The 21915-nt window shown below is 44.5% G+C and overlaps 1 protein-coding gene across 2 annotated transcripts in view; it reads right to left on the bottom strand.

Moving 5' to 3' along the window:
* Positions 1-21915, bottom strand: part of TBXAS1 (thromboxane A synthase 1) — a 131714-nt gene that overhangs the window by 54228 nt on the left and 55571 nt on the right. For both annotated transcript variants that reach the window (XM_015588363.2, XM_025045836.1), the window contains exons 5-6: positions 17822-17918; positions 7072-7188 (exon numbers count right to left, since the gene is read on the bottom strand). In XM_015588363.2, coding sequence (XP_015443849.1) covers positions 7072-7188; positions 17822-17918 — 214 coding nt within the window. The remainder of the gene's footprint in view (positions 1-7071; positions 7189-17821; positions 17919-21915) is intronic.

Consider the following 21915-nt stretch of genomic DNA (forward strand, 5'->3'; position numbering starts at 1 on the left):
TATGTATCAGCTCTAGCCATCTAGGTAAATAATCAAGTGTCCTTTCTAATAAGTCAGTAGCTCCTGTCAAGAGTTGCGACCAATTAGAACTCACCCCGATGAGGAGGTGGCTGCTGGTGTTGCCAGGCAACAGCCAAGCTGGGAGGCACATTGAGATGCTCTTTTAGATATAACCAGCGGCGAGTCGGAGTGACATGATTCAGGCAAAGGAAAGCCAAATTATAACCCAGGATGGGGTACCCATGATGAGGAGTGTGTTTTCTTTTAAATGCAAATGGAAAAGGAACATTTTCACCAAAATTTAAACAGTCCATCATCATACCGATTTTAATTAGGATATTAGGTGTCAGTGGAATACAACTGTGTCGCAGGATAATGGTCTCTTGCTGCTAGATAAATACCCAGACATTCTGGAAAATGGGCAACCGGTCAGGCAGGGACAATGTATTTTGGGACTCTGAAGTATTTATCACCACAGCCACACTTGGTTATAATGACTTTCATTTTCATTGTTTGGGAGGATTAAGAAATAAAAGCAAATATTCAAAATAGACTGCTGGACGCCGATACGGCCGAGAGAAAGCTGCTCGTTCTAACATTGTTAGAAGACTGGGTTCTGTTTTAGAAGCCTCTGTGCGTGATCGTCTGAGAGTTTACAGTGAAAATTTAAAGGCCAAACTAAACTGTGATGATGACTGTAATTCTGCAAAGACTTTTGCACTGAAATGTTCGTAGCTGTGCATTTACTCATAAGCTGGCTCTATCAACTTAAATTTTTAAAAATTGTACTCATTCTCAAGCAACACATCTTCTCCAAGGCAAGAAAGGCCGAGAGGGAATAATAACCACATCTGCCTCCGCCGTTAAGATTCATACATTATTGACTGTGCCTTCCTGACAGGAAACATCTGGATGAAAGTGAAAAACCGAGGCATCAAGGTGGATTTTCCGTGACTGTGAGAGATACCAGCCTTCCCTGTTGGTCTGACTTTTCTTTAACTGAGTCTCCAAGCACAGAGATGAGATTGGCTCGTTTACTCTTGAGCGACACACACACACACACACACAGCCTTAGGGTCTCATGTATGAAGCTGCCAGTTTTCTTACACCTGCTCAGTGGGTCACCACCAGCTTAGTTTTCTGGGAGAATGAGGAAATGTCCATCACGTCTATTGGGCTTTGATGATCGGGAAGATATGAGCCACTGTATCGGATCGGATCCGTGGTCCATCCAATTTGGAGCTTGGTTTCTGCTCAAGGTGCACTTGAAAATGGAGTTCCACATGAAATCTGCCTCCAAAGGCATGGCGCCCAATAGTGGATTTTAACTACCCATGTTTTCACCTACTGCAAACTTATTTGAGCCCAGAATAAACAAAATTAAACAGGTCGTTTTTGTTTGTTTGTTTGTTTGTTTTGCTGCAGGTCTCTCCTAAGCCTTTCACATGCTAAGATACATAGTGAATCTCTAGGAAGACTCTTTGCAATATATTACTGAATTGTATGATCACGGAGCCTTTTCGGGTGCTCAGTGATTTCAAATCTTTTTCTTTGGCAGTAATTTATAGCTTGAAGTTCGTCATCATATAAGTACAATTTAGGTGCTTTTCTCCTCAATGTATTATTTTATTCTTGCTTATACTGAAGGTTAGCTGTCACTTTAGTGCTAATGTATATAATCTTAGTACAGTCTTAGCAACTTATTCCAATCGATTTAATATTTTTCAACTCAGAAGAGCTTAAAGGAAGTCACAAATGTATAGATTTCCTGCTGTTCTCCCTCTTTCAGATGAGTTATAAAAATTTAAAAATAAAATTAGTGCTAACAGGAGTCCCCAGGGAATCCCGTTACTTATATATTTCCCTCAGAGAAGAATTAATTTAGCCCCAGTTTTGTCTCCTAAAGTTAAATCTATTTATTTCCTGACCCATAATAAAGTTTTACACAATCCCAGGGTGACTCATTAATAGTTCTTGGTAAAGAGTCCAGCAAAAGAATCTGTAAAAAAAAAATTCTAAGTAAATCTGCTGGTTGTCTCTTTTAAAAAATCAGTCCTTTAGGGAACAGGGTGAAAACTCTGGCAGATTAATCGGACAGAATTTTCCCTAATAAAACCATTAGTTGTTTTCCCAGTATGGCCCAACCATCCTTTAATATAAATCTCAATAACTCGTCTGTCACTGGGCTATGATTCTGATGGTCTCTTCTGGAATCAGGCACACGTCAATCAAATTTTCTCTGGTTCTCTATCTCTCTGTATTATCCCTGGTAGGACTTAAGCTGAAAACCAATTTTATTTTAAGTAAAAATATGGATTCATGATATAATACTGATTTTAAAATAACTCTCAAGGATTGTTGATCGTGGCAGCCTAATATCCACACAAATACAGATAGTGCCTTATGAATATTGACACTGACACAGGTGGTAAAGGAGTTTCAGCTGCCAAGGTGTCTGAAGGAAAAAGCCTCCGACTTTCAAGGGAAAACAAACCTTGATTTCAAGAATACGGTCTGAAGTTTGGTAATAAAAGTCCAAAAGATAGGTGCAAACTCAGAATATGACTGGAGATATTGATATTTCAAAGCTATTTCTGGGGAAACTGACTTAGGAACCAGCAGATGAGAAGCGTGCAGGTTCCTGTCGCTTCTCCGAGCTTCTTCCGTCTCTGCCCCTTCTGCCCCAGGCCCTCTGTGTACTTCATCTTCCTCTTTGTGCCTTTGTGACCTGCTTGTTCTATTTATATACGTATATACTGGTGACTCTCTAAAGAGACAGCCAGCAATCGGTCATTCTTTAATTTTTCCTTGATAAAATGATTTCTCTTTTATCTTAGTCTTAACATGCATCCTTCAGTGGAAAGCTTCCTGGTTCTTTGATTTTTTTCTTTATCCATCCACCTATCCACCCATCCACCCATCCACCCATCCACCCATCCATCCATCCATCCATCCATCTGATCGTTATTGAGTGCCCATTAGGTGCCTAGTTCTGTGTAGTTAACAATAAAGAAATAAGTAAAGTAAATGGAATGTTAGCTGACGATAGTGCTACCGAGAAAAATAAAGCAGGGAAGAGGGTTGGGGTTCTGGGGCCCAGCTCCTTCAAGCCTGGGGAAGCTGCAACTCTGAGCTAGTCAGACAAGGAACTAAGATGAAGACATGACACCAGTGCTTTCTGATTTAGCTCTTATCAGAACCATGCTAGGGAACTTATAACGCACAGATGCCCAGTCACCCTTAGAAATCTCATTCTGCAGGTCCTGGGGTAGATAGAATTACGTATTTCTAATAAGGGCCCTAGGTGATTCTGGTGCAGCCCTTGGTCACGAGTCCTTGGTTGGAATACCAGAGCAAAGGCCATGGGAGGGTAAAGTCCAAGAAGCATCCAGATACCAGGGGGGTCACATAGGCTAGAGAAGGAGGAAGTCAGGAACGCTATAATGTGTGGCAACCTGCTCTCCCCTTTCTTCCCTCCACCCATCTCCCGTAGGACAGAAACCATACCTTTCTCATATCCTCCCTCCTATCTACACCTTGGTATAGAGTCCATGCTCAGAGCCCCAAACCTTCACATGCAAAGCTGCTTTTGGAATTAGGAAAACTCTTTACTCTCCTAACAAAGCCTGGCTTCCAAGACCACTGTCTCAGTACGGACCAAGAGAGCCTAATGTGCGGTTTCAAACTGAACGACAATTTCCTAGTTCTGGGACGGCTTTCACTCTCTCCTTCTGAAGGCAGCGAGCGTCATGAATTCGGTGGGGGAGAGAATGTCACAGGGGACACGATTTATGGGGCATGAAACACATACATTGAGTTAATGTTTTAAAAATATTATCTTTGTCACACACTTTTTAGTTCTCGTGTCTCTTTCTATTTAAGCAGCATTCAACACCTCTTTCTTTTCTTGAAATGCTTTCCCCGTCCCCATTCTCCTGGGTTTCTATTTCAGGCCATTCTTCTCTACTCTTCTTTGTAGGTTTCTCCTCTGCCCCTCGCTTCAATGATCGTCCTGAGCACCCTCTTCTCTTAGGCTCCACACGCTCCCAGGGTGACCTCGCTTGTGTCTGTGTTTTGGACAACCGTCTTTCCTCCCCTTCTCTCCTGAGCGCCAGATCTACGGTCAGCTTTTTCCTACTGTATCTACTTATGTCTCCCAGGAACCTTAAACCCACCAGGTCTAAACTCTCCAGAGGAGAAAGGAAAGTTGACTTTCCCCCGCACCCCTGGAATGGCGATCTTTCACATGGAAACTCAAGAACCCAAACTGAACTAATATTGAGTACAATGGTTTACATGGTTTTCAATGGAATTTTAAGTTTGCTGGTAGTGCGTGTTAAACAGTGGGCTAGAACTGAAGCAAAACCCAGGGACTCTGTGTCTACGAGATTTCTTCCTCCCCCTCCCCCCTTTCATTTATGAGCACCTCCTTCCTCTAGTGCTTGTGAACCACTCTGAGGAACTCTGTTTTCTGCCACTAATTCAGGCGCTAAGAATTAGATTTCTGATCCAGAAGGAGAAGATACTTTGGACACCAGGAGCACTGGATTTGTTTGGGAAATGACATCGTGTCAGTTTCTGGAATATACCCTGATAAGATCCTTTTTTTTTTTTCTCTCTCAAAGACACATAGCCCGAGACTGTCGAGAAAAGTTTTTTCCTTTTTTTTTTTTTTCAATCAGATACACTTCATTTCTTTTTTTTACAAATGATGAGATTCTGCGTCTGTAGTGCTGTCACGCCGCCGTTACCCATGAATGAAGAAATAGGATGCACCACGCTTAAACTAGTGATGTCAGCCCATGGTTCACCTGCCTCTCCTCTCCTGCCTTTCTTTCGGTTGACTCAACATGTTAGTGACTAGTTGTAAAAAGGTGTTCTCCCTCCAGCTCATCCAGTTTGTCAAAACAGTGCTTTACAACTTTTTAAAGAAGCGGGCCCTGTCTTCAAACAAATTCTCTCACGAAACCTCCGTATATAACCTGGTTAAATGTGGAGCCGGGCTCATGGCGGCAGCCGAAGCAGAATGCTCCCCTCCTCGCGTTTCCTTGCCGGGGTCCTTCTCCTAGTGGTGGTTCCCACCTTGGGGTTTACATAGCATCACCTGGGGAGCTGTAAAAACCCTCGACCCCAGGCTGCATGCCAAACCAAACCAATTTAATCAGAACTTGTAGATGCGGGTCGCAGACAGCAAAGCTCCCCAGGTGACTCCAAGGTGTACCTGCGGCTGGGGAGGGCTGCAGCTGAGCTACGCTTCCGGCTGGACTTCTGCTCTCCGTGCCCCTCCCCGCCCCCCCAGCCCACCCTCGGGGCCTGGGAAGAAGGCACTGAGCATGCGCGCTCTCTGCCGCCCTCCTGGCGGGCGGGCTGCGACCTTCGCGTTCAGCTACATTTCTCAGTTTTACTGGTAAGAAAGGAATTTGTATTCCCTCTGTCTGAAACCTGGTTCCAAACTTAGACGGGAAAATACAGGAGTATTGCTTCTGAGTCGCCTGGGTTTCCAGAGGCCCCAGGTGCTCCCCTTCCCCCACCCGCCATACAGCCCCTGGGACAAGTCCTAGGGAGCTTCAGAGGCCGTTTGAAAACCACACGGAGGTAAGAGAAGCAGTCAGGTTAAGAGTATTTTGGAAATGGATTCTAATCTTGGCACTGCCACTTACTACCTGTGGGACATGGGGCATGCTACTTAATCTCTCCGTGCCTCAGTTTCCTCATCTGTAACCTGAGGGTGATAATAATAGTGTTTACCTCACAGGGATGTAGTGGAGATTAGGTGCGTTAGTACCAGCAGGAAGCCCTTAGAACCCGTGGCTGACACGCAGCAAAAGCTGAGAGAGGGTTTGCTGATGCTGTAAGCTGAGCTCGCCCTCTGCCCTCAGATCCCACAGGCTGCCATGGAAACACAAGTCCAAACCTCTTTGAAAATGGGCAGGATCACCGGTTTCCGAGTCCGTTTATTTGGATGGGGTTAACTATGAAGTATGGGACCCTCTCTTCTGGGGGACTTAAGATTTATAGGAATTAAATAGAACCACATGGGTGAGCAAAGCATCTTGAGTGTCAGCTAAGGGTAGCTTTCGGTTACCGAGCCGAAGACAGGCCACTCCAAGTCCAGGTATTTTTGGAACAGCTAGATGTGGCTGGCTCTGGAAGGTCACTCGCTCTGGGTTGCCCATGAACCTGGGACTCAAAGTGAAGCAATCCCTTAGCCACTTCACATCAGAAGGGCTCGAGTGCTCACTCCTGAGGTGTTGCAAAATTTGGACCAGAAACCAAAGCCCGACCAGCAATGGCGGGGCCATTAGTGAGGATCCATTGCAAGAGGGCTTGGCTGGAAGAAAGGACAGACGGCTGGCAGAGAAGGGCAGGTCACTGAGTGGGGGAAGGAGGGAGCCCGGGGCCTTTAAAGGGCCAGCAGCATGGCGTGGATGCTGCTCTTTCCTCTGACTTGGCAGTGCAGGTTAACCGGGACCTGCCTGCACGCCTAGAGTTCTTCCAGGACCGTCCCTTTACTCCTCCCCAATAGTCCATGGCCACCTGGTTCCCATTTCAGGTTTGACTCACAGCTCACCTTTGTTTCAAGCTGTGCTCTGGTGCCTTGCTATGTAAAGGCTGCTTCACCGTTCAGAAGCATCGCATCTCCTGCAAGGTCGTTAGACACGTAGAATCTCAGGCCCCACCCCAGACCTTCTGAATCAGAATCTGTATTTTTAAAAGATTCCCAGGTTATCTATTAGACGTGAAAGTATGAGGAGCACTGCTTCAGTTTTCTCCTGGATCTTCCCAAAGGGCCTGAGGCAGAGTCTCAGCACATAGCAGGAATGCCACAGCTGCTTGTTGACTCAGTCCGTTCATGGCATCGGAGATGTGGGAGGCTGGAGAAATGGAAGGCACGGCAATGCAGACAGTGTCCTGTGTTTTTCTTGCAGAATTGGGAGGTCGGTAGGCCCCAGCGGGCAGAGCATTTTGTTGTGCCACCTGGACAAGTGATGCAATGTGAACCAGCTCTCCATCACAATTTGGAGAGAAGAAACCTATCCCTTAAGGAAGAAAGTTTTCGTTTTTTCTTACCTCATGCAGCTTCTCAGGACTGAAAGCAGAAGTTAGAACACTTCTGACCTCTTCCCATCTTTTGTCACGTAAAAACAGCACGCTGTCTGCTACCGGTTTGGATTCCAAACCCGATGCCTGATGGAAAGCAACAAGCAGAGGGTTAGGACACAAGGGAGCCAAAGCCACCTCGGTGGCAGTATAGGTCCATGATAAACACTCTACTTAAAGTCCACCAGAGACCAACGAGTGAGGGTATTTTTCCTGAGAGGATACAGAAAAAGAGTACAAAGACTCAGGGATAATGAGCTAACGATTCATGGCTGAGGCCCCCAGGGAGCAGATGGATAAGCTCTGCTGGCCCAGTTCTACCCTGTGACAGTGTGGCTGTCCTTGTGTGAATAACTGCAGTTCTGTGTGTTCTGCAGTGAGGGTTCCCAGAGGACCAGGCTTCTCGGGATGGACTAGTCTTTCCTGGGATGGAATTTCACGTCTGAACTTTGTAGCAATGGGTTTTGTGTAGCTGGCTCGGTCAAGTGGGGCCAGGAGTTGATAGGCTCATGTGTCTGGGTCCTTGGTGTGTGTTTGGGGGGACATAAGGTGTGGAATATGGAGACAGAGGGGAGGGGGGAACAGGAGAGTCCTTCAGAAGCATGTCCCAACAGAGCCGCTTCCAAGAGCACGCCTGTCACCATGTTTCTATGTTCTTCCATTCATTCATTCACTCATCTCATTCAGCAAACATTTATTGAATATCTAACATGTGCAAGGAGTTGGCTGTACCGTGTTGAATAGGGAAGGCTTTGCTTTGGCCTGCGAGGAGTTGGTAATCTAATGGGGAAGCAGACGGGAAGCTCCTAAATAACAAACAGATATGATTACGGTTCATGAGAAAGTGTTGTGAAGGGGAAAAATAGGGCAAGGTGAGAATAACAGGGGACTAGATGGTCAGGGAGGCTTCTTGGAGGAGGAGATATTCCGGCTGAGTCTGGACGTATGCAAAGGATGAGGCCTCCTCATCCCTCCTTCCCAGGCTATTCTGTTCCTTTCTAAACCAGCTACTCCCACCAGGTGGTCAAAACTGGGACCCCCACAGCTGGTAAGAGCATCCCCCAGCTCCAGGGCTGCAGGGTATGAGGAAGTGGGGGGATCTGAGGACCGAGCATTCTTCAGAACCATGTATGATGTACAGTTTCGCTATTTCTTTTCACTGTTTTAATTATAGTTGAAACATGAAGCCAGCCATCATAATTCAAAAGCTTTATAAAAACTCCTATTTAGAGGAAAATTATAATTTTCTGATAAAATATGAACACTCAAAATAAGCTATAAAACATAACTGCAAAGTATCTAAGGGGGATTTAATTATATATTAGAACCGAGTTGCTGGGCTATTTTTCTGCAGAGGAATACCTTTCTATATTTAGAGTGAAATTCTTTGGGAGCACCGTGGTCACCATACAGAATTGTGGGTTTATGGAATTTTTTGGAACATAACCCATTTGTTTAGATTCCAGAGTCAAAGGAGAAGATCATACATTATGTATATTTATGTATTGGCAGACACCCAGTCCTGTGCAATGCTACATGCATTTTCCAAGGAAAGCTGGGTGGTGGTTGATGGGGTACTGATAAAACAGAATAAATTAGAGATAAGAGTCAAGATTGATTGGATTTTTGTATCTGTCCTTCAGAGCTAAGGACTGGATCCAAGATGTTTTTTTATCTTGCACCTGGAGGACAAATGTTGCTGTCCATGCGAGATGTCAGCGTAGCTCTCAGACCGCTCCCTCACTGACCTGCCATGACACTTTCTCCTCGGCCTACGGCTTCCATTAGAATTCTCCATTTTTTTTTTTTAATGGAAAACTTTGAGGGGCATTGGTTAGAATAGCATTTTCATTTCTAGATGTCATACTGTAAGAGAGAGAGCAGCAAATTGGTCATTTCGGGGGAGTCGTCAGATGGTGGGGGGACACGAAACAGTGTCACATGAAATAGTTGTCAGAGTTGTGGAATGTTTGGCTGGAAAGAGAAAACTTGGAAGATCAGATAGTGGCACTTAGTATGCGCTCAAAAAATTTTACTGAATTCGTCTCACAAGGAAGAGGGAATTTAGGTCGTTATTGTGAATTGAGGGGTAGAATGGGGTTCAAAAGGGGAAGCTATGGGGAAAGTTCCAGTTCATCTAAAGAACTCCCCAACACTCAAAGGCCTGAATTGTTCAAAGATAAAATAACCTGCCCTGAGCAATGAGCCCCCATCACTGGAAACCGTACCCCCTTCCTGGAAATTCTGCCCAAGATTCACCAGTGTCAGAGGGATTTGGTCTAAATGACCTTTAAGACAGCTTCTAACTTTGAGACTTCCTCTCCAGAAGACCCCTCCAAGTATTTTTTTTTTTCTATTAGTTTGCCTGTGCGTGCACACATACGTATGTGTGTATTTTTAATTGTGGCAAAATACACGTAGTGTAAAATTTACCATCTTAGCCATTTTTAAGCATGCAGTTCAGTAGTATTAAGTATATTCATTCACCTTGTTGTGCAAACATCACCACCATCCATCCACAGAACTCTTCCATCTTGCAAAACCAGAACTCTGCTTATGAAATAGTAACTCCCTGTTCCCCAATCCCTGCCCTGTCTACACATAACAATTGATCAGATTTACCGAGTGACGCTTTGAAAGGTACAGAGGGCTCTCCTCCAAAGAAATGAGGGACGGGACTGAGAAATGCGCTGGGGGCAGGACGGTGAGTGTTGGGGTAGAAAGGGGACACCGGACTCAGGAAGGGAGGTCCAGGGAAACAGAGCTTTCTGGCCTTTTGTCTGTCAGCCCGGCCTTGTGTCCCGTCTTGGTGAAGGTACCTTCAGTCACTCTCTGGCCACGAACTCCAGACTGCAGGCCATAACCAGTCATGAAATCAACGTAGTGGATGGCAACCAGCTTTTATTTTTTTATTTTTACTTTTAAAAAAAGAGAAACGAAAACTAGGACAGAGTAGAACGGTGGAGGAATGTTTTACAAAGTAAGAGTATTTTGTTGTTGTTAAATTTTTATTCAAGGTGCGTATGTGTGAGAGAAAGCGAGAGAATTCTGTGTCATGATGTGAAATGCGTTTCTTACTGTAGACCACAGTCAAAAAGAGAAAGCTTGAAAAACCTATGCTAACCCAAAACCAACCCGAGAGCCATCCTCTCCCTCAACAAAAGTCCTGTCAGTCACAGTGTTATTAAGTTGCAAACATCTGTTGAGCACCTACTATGTGCCAGGTGCTATGCTAACACTGAGACTGTCAAGACACAGAATGGAATCCCTGCCCTCGAGGAGCTCACGGTTGACGTGGAAAGTGGGTGGTTTGGTATCTAACCAACATGGGTTGATCTCACAGCTAACAAAGTGCTTTTCACATCGTTTCCTTAATTTGGGGGTGATTCTCCGGCAAGTAGGAAACACTGCCCTGATAAGCCGTGATGGTTCCGTAGTGGCCTCGTGCCCCCCGCCCCGCCCCCGCTAAGCTGCTTTTAGACATTCGGATATGTTTATCTTTTCAGTTAAGATCTCTTAAAATAGTCTAACTTCTCATTAGACCAGCTAAGCATAAACTTTAAACTTTGAAGATTTAAATAGTCCCGAGGAGCAAATTATTAAAGAAAACCAACACCTCAGCATTCTGTGTTCATGTGGACAGAACCACCATTAATTGGGTGTTTATCATGGGCCGAACCAGCGATTCTCGACTGACCCGGTGGAGCCACCTGAGGACCACCTTTCCAGAGGGACGTGAAACGCATGCCGTGCATTTTTGCTGTAATTTAATGTGCGTATTACTATGAAAAAGGCGTAAGAGGCATAAGAGGAAACCATGGCCAAAAAGAGTTTTCTTGTCTCCTAGAACCTGCAAGAATGTTGACTCGAGACCCGCGTGCTCTCTGATGACTTGGCGTGGCAGTCAGCCGTCCTCACAGCCACACACAGCTGCAGGTAAGCGGAGTGAGGCGCTTTTAAAAACCCCAGGGGACACTGTTACACGTCTGTGGTCATGCTGTGAGTGTTGCCATCTCGTTTAGTGACCAGTATGTCAAGTAAGCTTTCTAATCTCAATATTAGAAAATATGCCATGATCACAAAAGGGCCAGGTCCATTGGTATAAACTTACTAATTTTCACAGAACCTTGCACAGGTGTGGAGGCTCCGTGGCATCACCTGTCTCTCTCCACGTGCGTATGTTAAGCATCTTGCACTGCCCCACGCTGTATCATCATCGACAAAAACTCTTGAGTTCTGTCACTCAGATAACCAACCCCAAATTCTGTACCTGAGAACATATGCTATTTTCAACATATGACTATGGCTGTTCAAAGATATCGGCCAGGGCTTATATTTTGGTGCTTTGAAATAGTAAAAGTGTTCTGTCCCCAGAAGACAATCTCTTCCCTCTCTCCACTCCAGACTGTGACAGGCCTGAGAGCATGGCCTCCAAGTAAGGTCCCGAGGTGTGTCCAGCTCGGGCTCCATCTGCCAACTCAGCATTGGCTGGTGGAAGCGGGGGCGGGGGGTCTTCTAATTTGGACAGAGGCATGATATGGGCTCTGGTGGCCCTGCCTGATAGTGTTTCTAGCATTTTATCCACCGAGGAGGAGGAAGCCACAGCCTTAGAACCACGCTTCCATTAGCCCCATGCCTGATGTGTGGGCCGTCCTGCTGGAGGAGGGGTGCGAGGGGGCTTGTTAAATCTCCCGAGGAAAATCCACAGCAGCTCTCAGCAGAGTTTCTTCCCAGAAGCAGTGCTAAGGAGGGGCGAGGGTGTCTCTGATATAGCACCTGTCACACTTGACTGAGAGAAGAAATTCTCCTGATGGCCCCTACGAGGGACCCTGGCATCCGAGGTTCAAAATGGCTCTCTGGGATGCTGACACCTGAACTGGGAACCAAACAGGCCTGGCAATTAGCTAGTCCGTCACGCATATTTTACACAAGGGGAAACGGAGGCTCAGAGAAGTTCAAGGACTGGCTCCAGTCACACAACCAATAAAAGGTGGCACATCTGGAATTTGATTCATTTCTTAAAATGTAAGCCAAATGCCTTTCATCGTACTGCTGGGCTATGGCTTACGGGAGGGAGGAAATGGAAAGGGTATTCTAAAGAGGAGACTCAGGCAGAGAAGGAGAGTGAGGGTCAGGACTCGGCAGCTCAGCGACCTGACTTTCTTGGAACATTCGGGAACCACCACTGAGAGACCGGCACTGGCTTATTTACTGTTCTCTCCCCCAAAAGCTGAGATACTAATCTCCTGGTTTATACATTTGTTTCTACTTCTGCCACCACAAAAGTTAGGAGAAGAAGGTATGAGAATAAGATTTTACTTATTTTTTTTTTTTAAATATAAAAATGGCTTCCTGATGAACCAAGGGTCTAAGACACAAAAACATGAAGTCATTTTCAGCAGGGTCAGAAATTTAAAAATGTTCTGCAAGGCATTGACAGAACATCTGGGCATTCAGAACAATACCACTTAGCACCGTTCCTGCATCCCCAAAGCTTCACGGGGCGCTCGGTGCCTGTAAAGATCTTAGGGTTCATGCTTACCCGCCATGTTGAAAACGTGAAGCTAAGTGTGTTTTATAGATCAAATGCAATTCCCCAAATCTGGCTTTTTTTCTTCAGGACCAGCCACGTCCTGAGAAAAGCAGGTGAACAGGGAGGCCTGTAGGGGGCAAGCATCCCATCCCGGCTGTCACATGGGACTTCCAGTGGGCAGCCCATCCCAGGATGACAGGCATCTGACACAGGCTTGAGGGTTTCCTGTGCATAGCAGAGACCTGCCTCAAAATAGCAGGGGGTCAGGCAAATGAGGTTGCACACCTGTTTCTGGGTCTCTGCAGTCTGTCTGGGTTTTAAGTATGAAGGTCTGCCTCGCTCAGAGCTGTGGACCTATCATGTGAGTTGACCCTTCTCAAGATACGCAAAGCTCAAAATAGTATTCAATGTTTGGGGCGATGAGAGCTTTTCCTCGAAGTCATGTCCAAAAACCATTCTCACACCATAAAATCTCACTGCTCAGGTTTGAAAACCTGAATGTTTTAATTTACTCAGCGTCTCATTTATGGTACAGGAGATCAGAAGCTCTAGATGAGCAAGTTTTCAAACGCTGTCAGTGGACAGGTGCCAGTTGCAGGTGTAGGGGGGCAGTTGTACGACAAGCCCGCTGAGGCTCCCTCCCTCCTCAGAGATGCCAGCAGACAGGTCCCAGGTCCCTGCGGCTCCAGCACGGGTGGCTTTATCCACCTGGAGCTCTGAATGGTTTTCCTTGCCGGTGAACTCTGTTACGAGCCCACACATTTCTCTGTAATGGGGTACGGCCGCAGATGCAGACGTAATAAGGTTTCCAGCGACTAATTTGCCTCGGAACTTTAGTAATGCTTGCCTGTGCCGAGGGCTTTGCGGTTTCACAGGAACTCGTCCTGTGCTTCTAACGTCCATGTGGTGAGTGGTGGGAAACGGCCCTCGGGGAGGCTGCACCTGGGCCAGCCAGGCCCCTGGGCTCTTATGGTTCTGGATAAAACCACTCACAAATCCATCCCACGGCTTTAGATGTGTCGCTAGTGAGTCAAGGATGTGACTGGACCTGTGCCAGGAGAGGTGACCCCCGTGGTGCCTGTGAGGACCGGAGGGCTGGTACCCACACCTGCACACAGGCGACTGCTACCGGCAGAACCTGGGAGCTGGCATGCTTGCAGCCCGACCCACGCTCCGTACTGTCATTCGGGACCAGAACTCAGAGTTCCCAGCAGCAGATTGAGTGATGGAGCGTATCCCCACTGCGCCCCCTTCCAAGTAGACCAACCTGACGTGGGCCACAGACCGCCCTATATCCGTCTCTCTTCCACTGCTTCCCCAGCTCCAGGCCTTGAGGAGAGGCCGAGAATAGAGGTTCTCTGGCTGGTCATGACCATTTCTGTTGAGTCATGTGGACCCAGCTCCGGTTTCTGCAGATATTAAAGAGCTGCCTTCATGGCTTCATTGAGTACCCGCTAGCAAAGAGGAGCTAATTAAAAAAGTATCTAAATAAAAAAATAACCAAGTCTCAAGGTGCCGGGACAACTGAGATCCTATAAATGCTAAGAAGATTGATTGGGGTTTAACGGTAAACTGTGGTTGCACCACCACGAAGCAACTTCAGGAAGTGCTGAGTGCGCTGATAGAGGCCCGAGCCGTCCGTGTGGAAAGTGGGCGAGACAGGGCCAAGGCGTCACGCAGACCCGAGTGTCCCGAACAATGTGCGTGGGGAAGCACGTTACGGGAACCGCCACCCTGGGTCTGAGCCACGGTCTGTTGGGCCCGGTGTTCTGAACTTTAAAAAAAATAATAATTCCATTCAACAACTTTCGAACTCAAGCATTTGCTCGATACTGACGTACGTCAGGGAATTCCCCCATGGTGCACCCCACCTCCAGCTGGTACGCTCTGTCACACCCTCATGGTCCTGACAGCTCACATCGCATGTCAGCGCTAAACCCAGCTGCCACATCGCGGCCACTTGGCACCTGCCCGTCAGGGGCACACGTATGTCAAGCCTGGATTTGTGAGTGGAGATGGGCTCTTACAGTCGGAAGAAAATGAAGCCATGTGTTATTTAAGTTCCTTTTCACTTAATGTATCAACCTAATATGCCGAGGTATTGTCTGGATCGCAAGGGACCATTTGGTAGAAGCTCGTATGGAGTAAGCGTTTAATGTTTACTGAATGAATGTATAATAAAGCTGAATTGCTGAACACTTAAGTAAACATGGCTTATTAGAGAAAGGCAGCATGATGTTGGTAAGGAGAAATCATGCCTCACTAATCTCCTTGAGTTCTTTGAGCAGATAAATAAGCATATGGATAAGAGGGAGCCACAGAACCCGATTTAATTTGACTTTCAAAAACCTGTGAGAAAATCCCACTCTAAAGACGATTTTTAAAAAAATTGAGTCACTAAGGGTTGTTTTATCATCAATATGGAACTGGCTTAAAGACTGTAAACAAAGCTAAAGATAAGTGGATGCATTCCCAGATGGAAAATTATAAACATTGGGGTTTCCTAGAGATCTAATCTTTGATGGATCTTTCCGAATGTTTATGAATGATCTAGAAGAGGAAGGGTATATTCACTCTCCAGGTTCAGGTAACGCCTAGTTCTTCTGGGATGATAAGTGTTGTAAGGATTCAGAGAGAGGGAAAAGTAAATGTGGATTGAGGTAGGGAAGGCTTCACGGGGGAGGCAGAGTTTGAGGAGAGCCTTGAAGATTACTAGGGTTTGAATGGGTGCAGAAAAGGTGGACGGTCTTCTTGTTAATAGCACCTAATACACATTGAGTGTTCGTCTGGCCTGGGTGTAAGGCAGGGTTTATATGTGTGATCTCATTTAGCCTACAGCAGCCCAGTAAGGTAGATCATATCCCCATTTTCCAAAGGAGCGATGAGAAGCATAAAGAAGTAATTTGCTCACGCTCAGGTTATTAATCAATGCAAGACCCTCTGTTATCCTGCCTCCCATTCTAGTGCGAGTGTCAGCATGAGCAAAGGCACTGGGGCAGGGCTTTCCAGAGCAGGTTACGGAAAGGATGGAGAGGCTTGTATTGGGGAGCAGTGAGGGGTGAGATCGGAACATATGAAATGCGTCCAAATTACAGAGACGCTTAAATCTCATCGCGGGACCTTGAACTTTCTCTCGAGGGCACTGTGCTGAGTGCAAGAAGGAAATTAGAACCATATTCTGCATTTGGGGCCTAGAGACCTGAGTCTGGGGATGGAAAGCATTAGGGAGGATAGACGGATAAATGATTTAGAGGAGAGATGGGCAACTTTATTGGTGCCTTCTGCTTGAATGTGTGTGTCGAGTGTATGTCTGCCCCTAGTGTATCACTTAGAGGGTGGCCCTCTTCCAAGTCTGTTCTCGGGGTCTTGTACCCTGGTGACATCTGGGTGTCACATGAAGCAATATGGAGACACATGGCTGCCACACCCCATCTCACTGCTAAGGGTTCGCAAGAACTGCGACAGGCTCTCAGGGCGCCTCTGCTGTCTGCTGGGCACGGCTTGGTGGTCCAGGCCCTTTGACTTGCCAGTTTCCGCCACATCTTTAATCAACACTCTTTGCCGAGCCTGGCACAATGACTATCCACAGCCTTATTGGACCATCAGACTCAGTCTCTATGAGCCTGAGGTCATAGAAGACCTTCAGGAGACTGAACAGGGGAATAACAACATAATGTTTGGGGAAGAGAATCTAGAGGCAGCAGAGTAGTTAGACTCCTGCAATTCCTTCGGCCATCCCTCCACATCACCTCCTTCCAGTGGACATGTGGTGTCCGGAATTGGGCAGGATGCTCTGGGGCTGGAAAATGAGCAGCTAACTACCTCATGAAACCTTGACAGTCCAGAAATGTCACCTGAGGCAGCCGTAATGGTAGTGGCAGTAAAAAGAGCCCTGGACTTGAGTTGTGACATGGCACGTGAATCCCTGCTCTTCCTGTGAGTCACATGGTGAGAGTTATCACCTAACCCTTCTGAGTCTCTGTTTCCTTGTCTGTAACATAGAGGTGATAACTGTGTCAGTGTCATAAGTTCTCATGAAGGTTAATGAGAAAAAACCACTCTGGTGCCTCAACCAGTACAGAATGTAGGGTGGGGCAGGTCTGATTTCTTTAAGACTCGCCCCAGAGATCTCCCATTGATAAGCCTTCTCCTGTCCCATTCTAGGTGGCGGAGTGTTTTCCACTGCAGTGACACTCACCCTACCATGTTGTACCGGCCTCTTTGCCTATCTGCCTGTCACTAGACTGTGAGCTCCTTGAGGACAAGACTGAGTCTTCTATCTCCTTATAATCTGCACCTAGACCATGCCTAGCATACGGCATATGGCAAAAGTTTGCCAGATAACCAACAAAACAGTGACTGCATTACCTACGCTTCCTATAAGAATGAAAGATGAGTTTAATTTGACAAAAAAAGGTTGGCACATAGTGATTCTCTTAATTCTCACAAGCAAGCATTTATTAATTGACTTTAGACTCTTTTTAGGAATCAACCTAAAGATGTTTAGTCTTCTCTGCTGGAATTCCTATCTCCCCCTTTTTAGAAAATATAGACAACACTGACCTCTGCCATTTTCTTATACCTTTTACATTCTTTGGGATTCCTCATCAAAGATAAAAAGTAGGATATATACTCTCTAAAAAAGATGGAGTATGTGCATCCTTTAGTGGATTAGAGGCTCGAATTGACATGTCACAGCCCTCTTACTGGCTTCTCCTGCTACTTGGGGACGAATTTCCCTCGCAATGTTGCTTGTCTTTCCTTTCCGGCCTTAAGGCTTTTATACTCTCTGTGAAAGAGGTAAGCACAAGAGGCTCAAAATTTTGCTTTCCCTCTGGTATTTATTAGCCTTGCTCGGTCTTCCTCAGTCACTTGACCTGTGCCCCCTGGATTCCTCTAGCTTTGAACACAGCTTTAAAAAACTCTCCCGGTTTTAGCATTTTTATTAACCACAACTTCTCTTGAGCTTTAGCTTTCTTAAAGCATCTCTTAAATGTAAATGATATTCTTTTGTGCCAGTCCTGCACATCTCTTTTGAAGACCTAAATTCATGGGAGAGCTCAATTTTGAGTTGAACTGATCTAAAGCCATAAGAGGCCTGATCACGTCCCTATTAGGTGTGACGTGCAGTCCTTGCATCTGAGAATGATTCCCCATCCACCCGTCTGCAAAGAGAAAACTACATACCATTCTGTTGGTAAAGTTACTGAAGTTCTCGACCAACACCTGCTTGATCATGTCCGGTTTGGAGATAACGATAAACATCCGACGGCCAAGATAGTACCTGGGAGGAATAAAAGAATTACTTTAAAACGTATCGTATTTATCCATTTCTCCTTTCCAGAAAGAACTCACAGTGGCTTAGAATGAAGGATAAGTAGGAAGTAAAGATAAGGCGGGAAGATGAGTAGACGTGTGTGCTGATTACGAGGACCAGTGCAGCTGTGATGATCTAACATCAAACTGCATTCCGCAGACATTTATGGGACCCACCTTGTCCCAGTCCCTGGAGATTCTGAGATGAATAAGACAGAGAGTCCCTATCCCTGAGGAGCTCATAGCCTGATAGGATCTGTAAATGTAAACACAATAATGAGGAATTCCTAAGATCCAGTAGTAAGACCGGGAAGGAGGATGGCAGTGTTGTTCATATCATCCAAATGCGGGGAGATAGACATTCTGGGGTGGGGGAGAGGGGGAAGACGAATAACTTTAATATATTGATTCTTGGGAAAAGTCCGAAGTGAATTAATAAACATTTATGAGAATTCAAGAAGGACTAAGGCTGCTGGGGAGGGGCTGAACATCTGGTTGCCACCCCGGTATATGAAGAAGCTCAACAGATACTTAAGACATTAATGAAGAAATCACGGAGGAAGAGATCAGCCAGCGCTAGTGAAGTCTAACTGGAGACAGGGCTTAAGTACATGTCTTGTTATATTTGTTTCTTAAAGTACCAGTGGGCAAAAGCAACCAAGACCCAGTCATGGCCTTCAAGGGCCTCACAATCTTGTGGGAATAACAGGCAATCAACACAGTGTGACATCCAGCAAGCATGGGTAACGTTGGAGGCACACCCAACTCAGTGCTTGGAGAACTGGGAAAAGGCTTCTCAGAGGTGGGTTTCTCAAACTGAGTTCTGAAAGATAAGCAGGAGTTAGTCCAAGAAGGTGGGTGGCAAAGCGGGGGAGGTGAGGGTGTAGCAGGCAGAGCAGTCAGCTTGTGCAGCTCTCCAGGGACAAGCCTGCTTATGGGAATGCGAGCTCAGCTACCAACTGTGTAAGCAAACCAGAGTCATGACTAGTGGGCCTCCTGCATAAAGCCGTGTTTTCAGTCAATGAAATTGTGCTTTCGGGATATAATTTGATCGCTGGCATATCCAGCTAAGAGTAGTAAGGGATAGATTTTAAAGGGTAAAGTCATAAGATGTGACAGCAGCAAAATTTACTCTGAATTCTTATTTACTCAGAACTTTTCATAAGCTAAATATGGCTTTAATTTTTTTAACTCTACCCTTTCTCACTTACTAGGGGAAAAATGGAAAAAAAAATAAATTAGCACATTTTAGGCGCTCAGAAAATATTCACCTGAGTGACCATATTTTCCAAAACTGTTGAGGGAACCCTTGGGACACAGGAGTTTGACAGATGCGGTGAAAAGGAAGAAAGGGTACTAACTAGTTTTTATTGGTTTTAACTAGTTTTTATTGGTTTTAACCAAGGAGGCCAAAAATAACCCAATAACGCCATAAACCAATCCTTTTATAAAATTTATGGTGAGTGTTATGGAATCATTTGAGAATCTAGTGAAAACTGTAGACATTCTCCTCAGAAAAATGGACATTTACAGCATTTTGTATACAATGTGAGGGGTTCTTGGACCCCTAAAAGCCCACTGTAGAGCAAGGCTTCTCAAACGTAAAATGTGCTCAAAAGTCACCTGAGTTTGAGAAAATAATGGCTGAAAATTCTCCAGTTTGGCAAAAGACATAAAATTACAGATTCAAGAAGCTGAGAAAACCTCCTATAGGAGGAACCCAAAGAAATTCATGCCAACATATATCATAGTTAAACTTCTGAAAACCAAAACAGAAAAAAAAAAAATCTTGAAAGCAGCCAGAGAGAAATGATGTATTACCTATAGAGAACACCAATCCAAAGGACAACAGATTTCTCATGGAGGCCAAAAGGAACTGGCCCATTTTTCAAATGCTGAAAGATGAGAACTGTCAATTATAAGTCCTCTATCTGTTGAAAATATACTTCGAACGACTATAGACAACTTCACACTAATAAATTTGACAACTTAGGAGAAATGGACCAATTCCTTGAGAACCACAAACTACTAAAATTCAGCCAAGATGAAATAAGCAATCTGAATAATTTTATGACCATAAAATTGAATCCATAATTTGAAATTTCCTGAAAAAGACAGTTTTAGTGGAGAAGTCTACCAAACATTTAAAGAAGAATTAATTTTACACAGTGTATTCCAGAAAATAAAAGAGGAAGGAACATTTCCCAACTCAATTTTTGAGGCCAATATTACCCTGATGCCAAAACCAGAAAAAGTACAAAAAAAGAAAACCATAGACCAACATCCCTCATGAACTTAGACACAAAAGTCTTCAACAGGATACCAACAAATTAAATCCTGCAGTGTATAAAAAGAAATATATAACAACCAAGTGGTATTTATTCTGGGTATACATGCTGGTTCAATATTTTTAAAATCAATCCATATAATTCACTATATAAATTGCATAAAAAAGAAAAGTTATGTGATCATTCAGTTGATGTAGAAAAAGCATTTGGCAACATCCAACACTCAATCATGATAAAAATTCTCAGCAATAGAGGGAACTCCCTCAACTTTATAAAAAAGATCTGCAAGAAACCTACAAAAACCAGCTAACACCACACTCAGTGGTGAGAGGCTGAACACTCTCCTGGGATTGGGACCAGGCAAGGATGTCCACTCTCACTATTTTTATTCATCATAGGACTGGGACCTCTAGCAGGTGCAATAACAAAGCAAGAAAAATAAATAAAAAGCACATAGAATTGAAAGAAATTAATGAAATTGTCCCTACTGTCAGATGACATGATTGTCTACATAAGAAATTCTAAGGAATTTAAAAAAAAAAAAAATCCTAATGAATTCAGTGAGGTTACAGGATTCAAGATCAACAATCAGTAGCATTTCTATATACTAATAATGAACCTGTGGAGACCAAAATTAAAACAATGGTATTTACAATGCAGATGAAAGAAATCAAAGAAGACTCAAATAAATGGAGGAATGTGTTATCTTCATGGTTTGGAAGCCCCCACACTGTAAAGATGTCAGTTCTCTCAAACTGATCCATAAGTTTAATGCAGTTCCTATCAAAATCACAGTAAGAATGTCATAGTAGGTGTAGACAAGTTTATTTTAAAATTTGTATGGAAAGGCAAAGGACTTAACTAAGTCAGTTTTGAAAAAAGAGAATGAGGTGGGAGGAATCAATCTACCAGATTCCAAGAGTTGGCTACAGTAGTCAAGACTGTGTGGTATTGGCAGAGAAACAGACACGCAGAGAAACGGAACAGCGTAGAGAACCCAGAAATAGACCCATGCAAATATCCTGAACCGATTTTTGACAAAGATACAAAAGCAATTCAATGGAGGAAGGATAGCCTTTCAACAAGGGGGGCTTGGGCAACTGGCCATCTGTTGGCAAAAAAGACCTCATACCTTATACAAAAATTAACTCAAATGGATCACAAACTTAAATGTAAAACATAAAACTTCTAGGAAAAAGTTGGAGAAAATCTTTGGGAACTAGGACTAAGCAAAGAGTTCTTAGACTTGACACTTAAAGTACAATCTATAAAAGACAAAAAAAAAATCAGCAAATTGGACTTTTCCCCGCACCCCATTTTTTTTTCCTCTGAAAGATCTTATTAAGATGAAAAAAACAATCTAAAGATTGGGAGAAAATATTTGCAAACCATATATCTGACAAATAACTTGCATCTAGAATATGTGAAGAATTATCAAAACCCAATAGTTAAAAAACAAATCATTTCATAAAAAATGGGCAAAAGACATGAACAGATATTTCACCAAAGAGGATATACAGATGCCAAGTAAGCACTTGAAAAAATGTTCAACATCATTAGCCACTAGGGAAATGCAATATAAACCACAATGAAATATCACTACACATCTGTCGGAATGATAAATATACAAAATAATAACATCAAATACTGATGAGCATGTGGAGAAATTGGATCATT

The sequence above is a fragment of the Pteropus alecto genome, unplaced genomic scaffold (genome assembly GCF_000325575.1).
Source record: "Pteropus alecto unplaced genomic scaffold, ASM32557v1 scaffold22, whole genome shotgun sequence".
Classification (NCBI taxonomy): domain Eukaryota; kingdom Metazoa; phylum Chordata; class Mammalia; order Chiroptera; family Pteropodidae; genus Pteropus; species Pteropus alecto.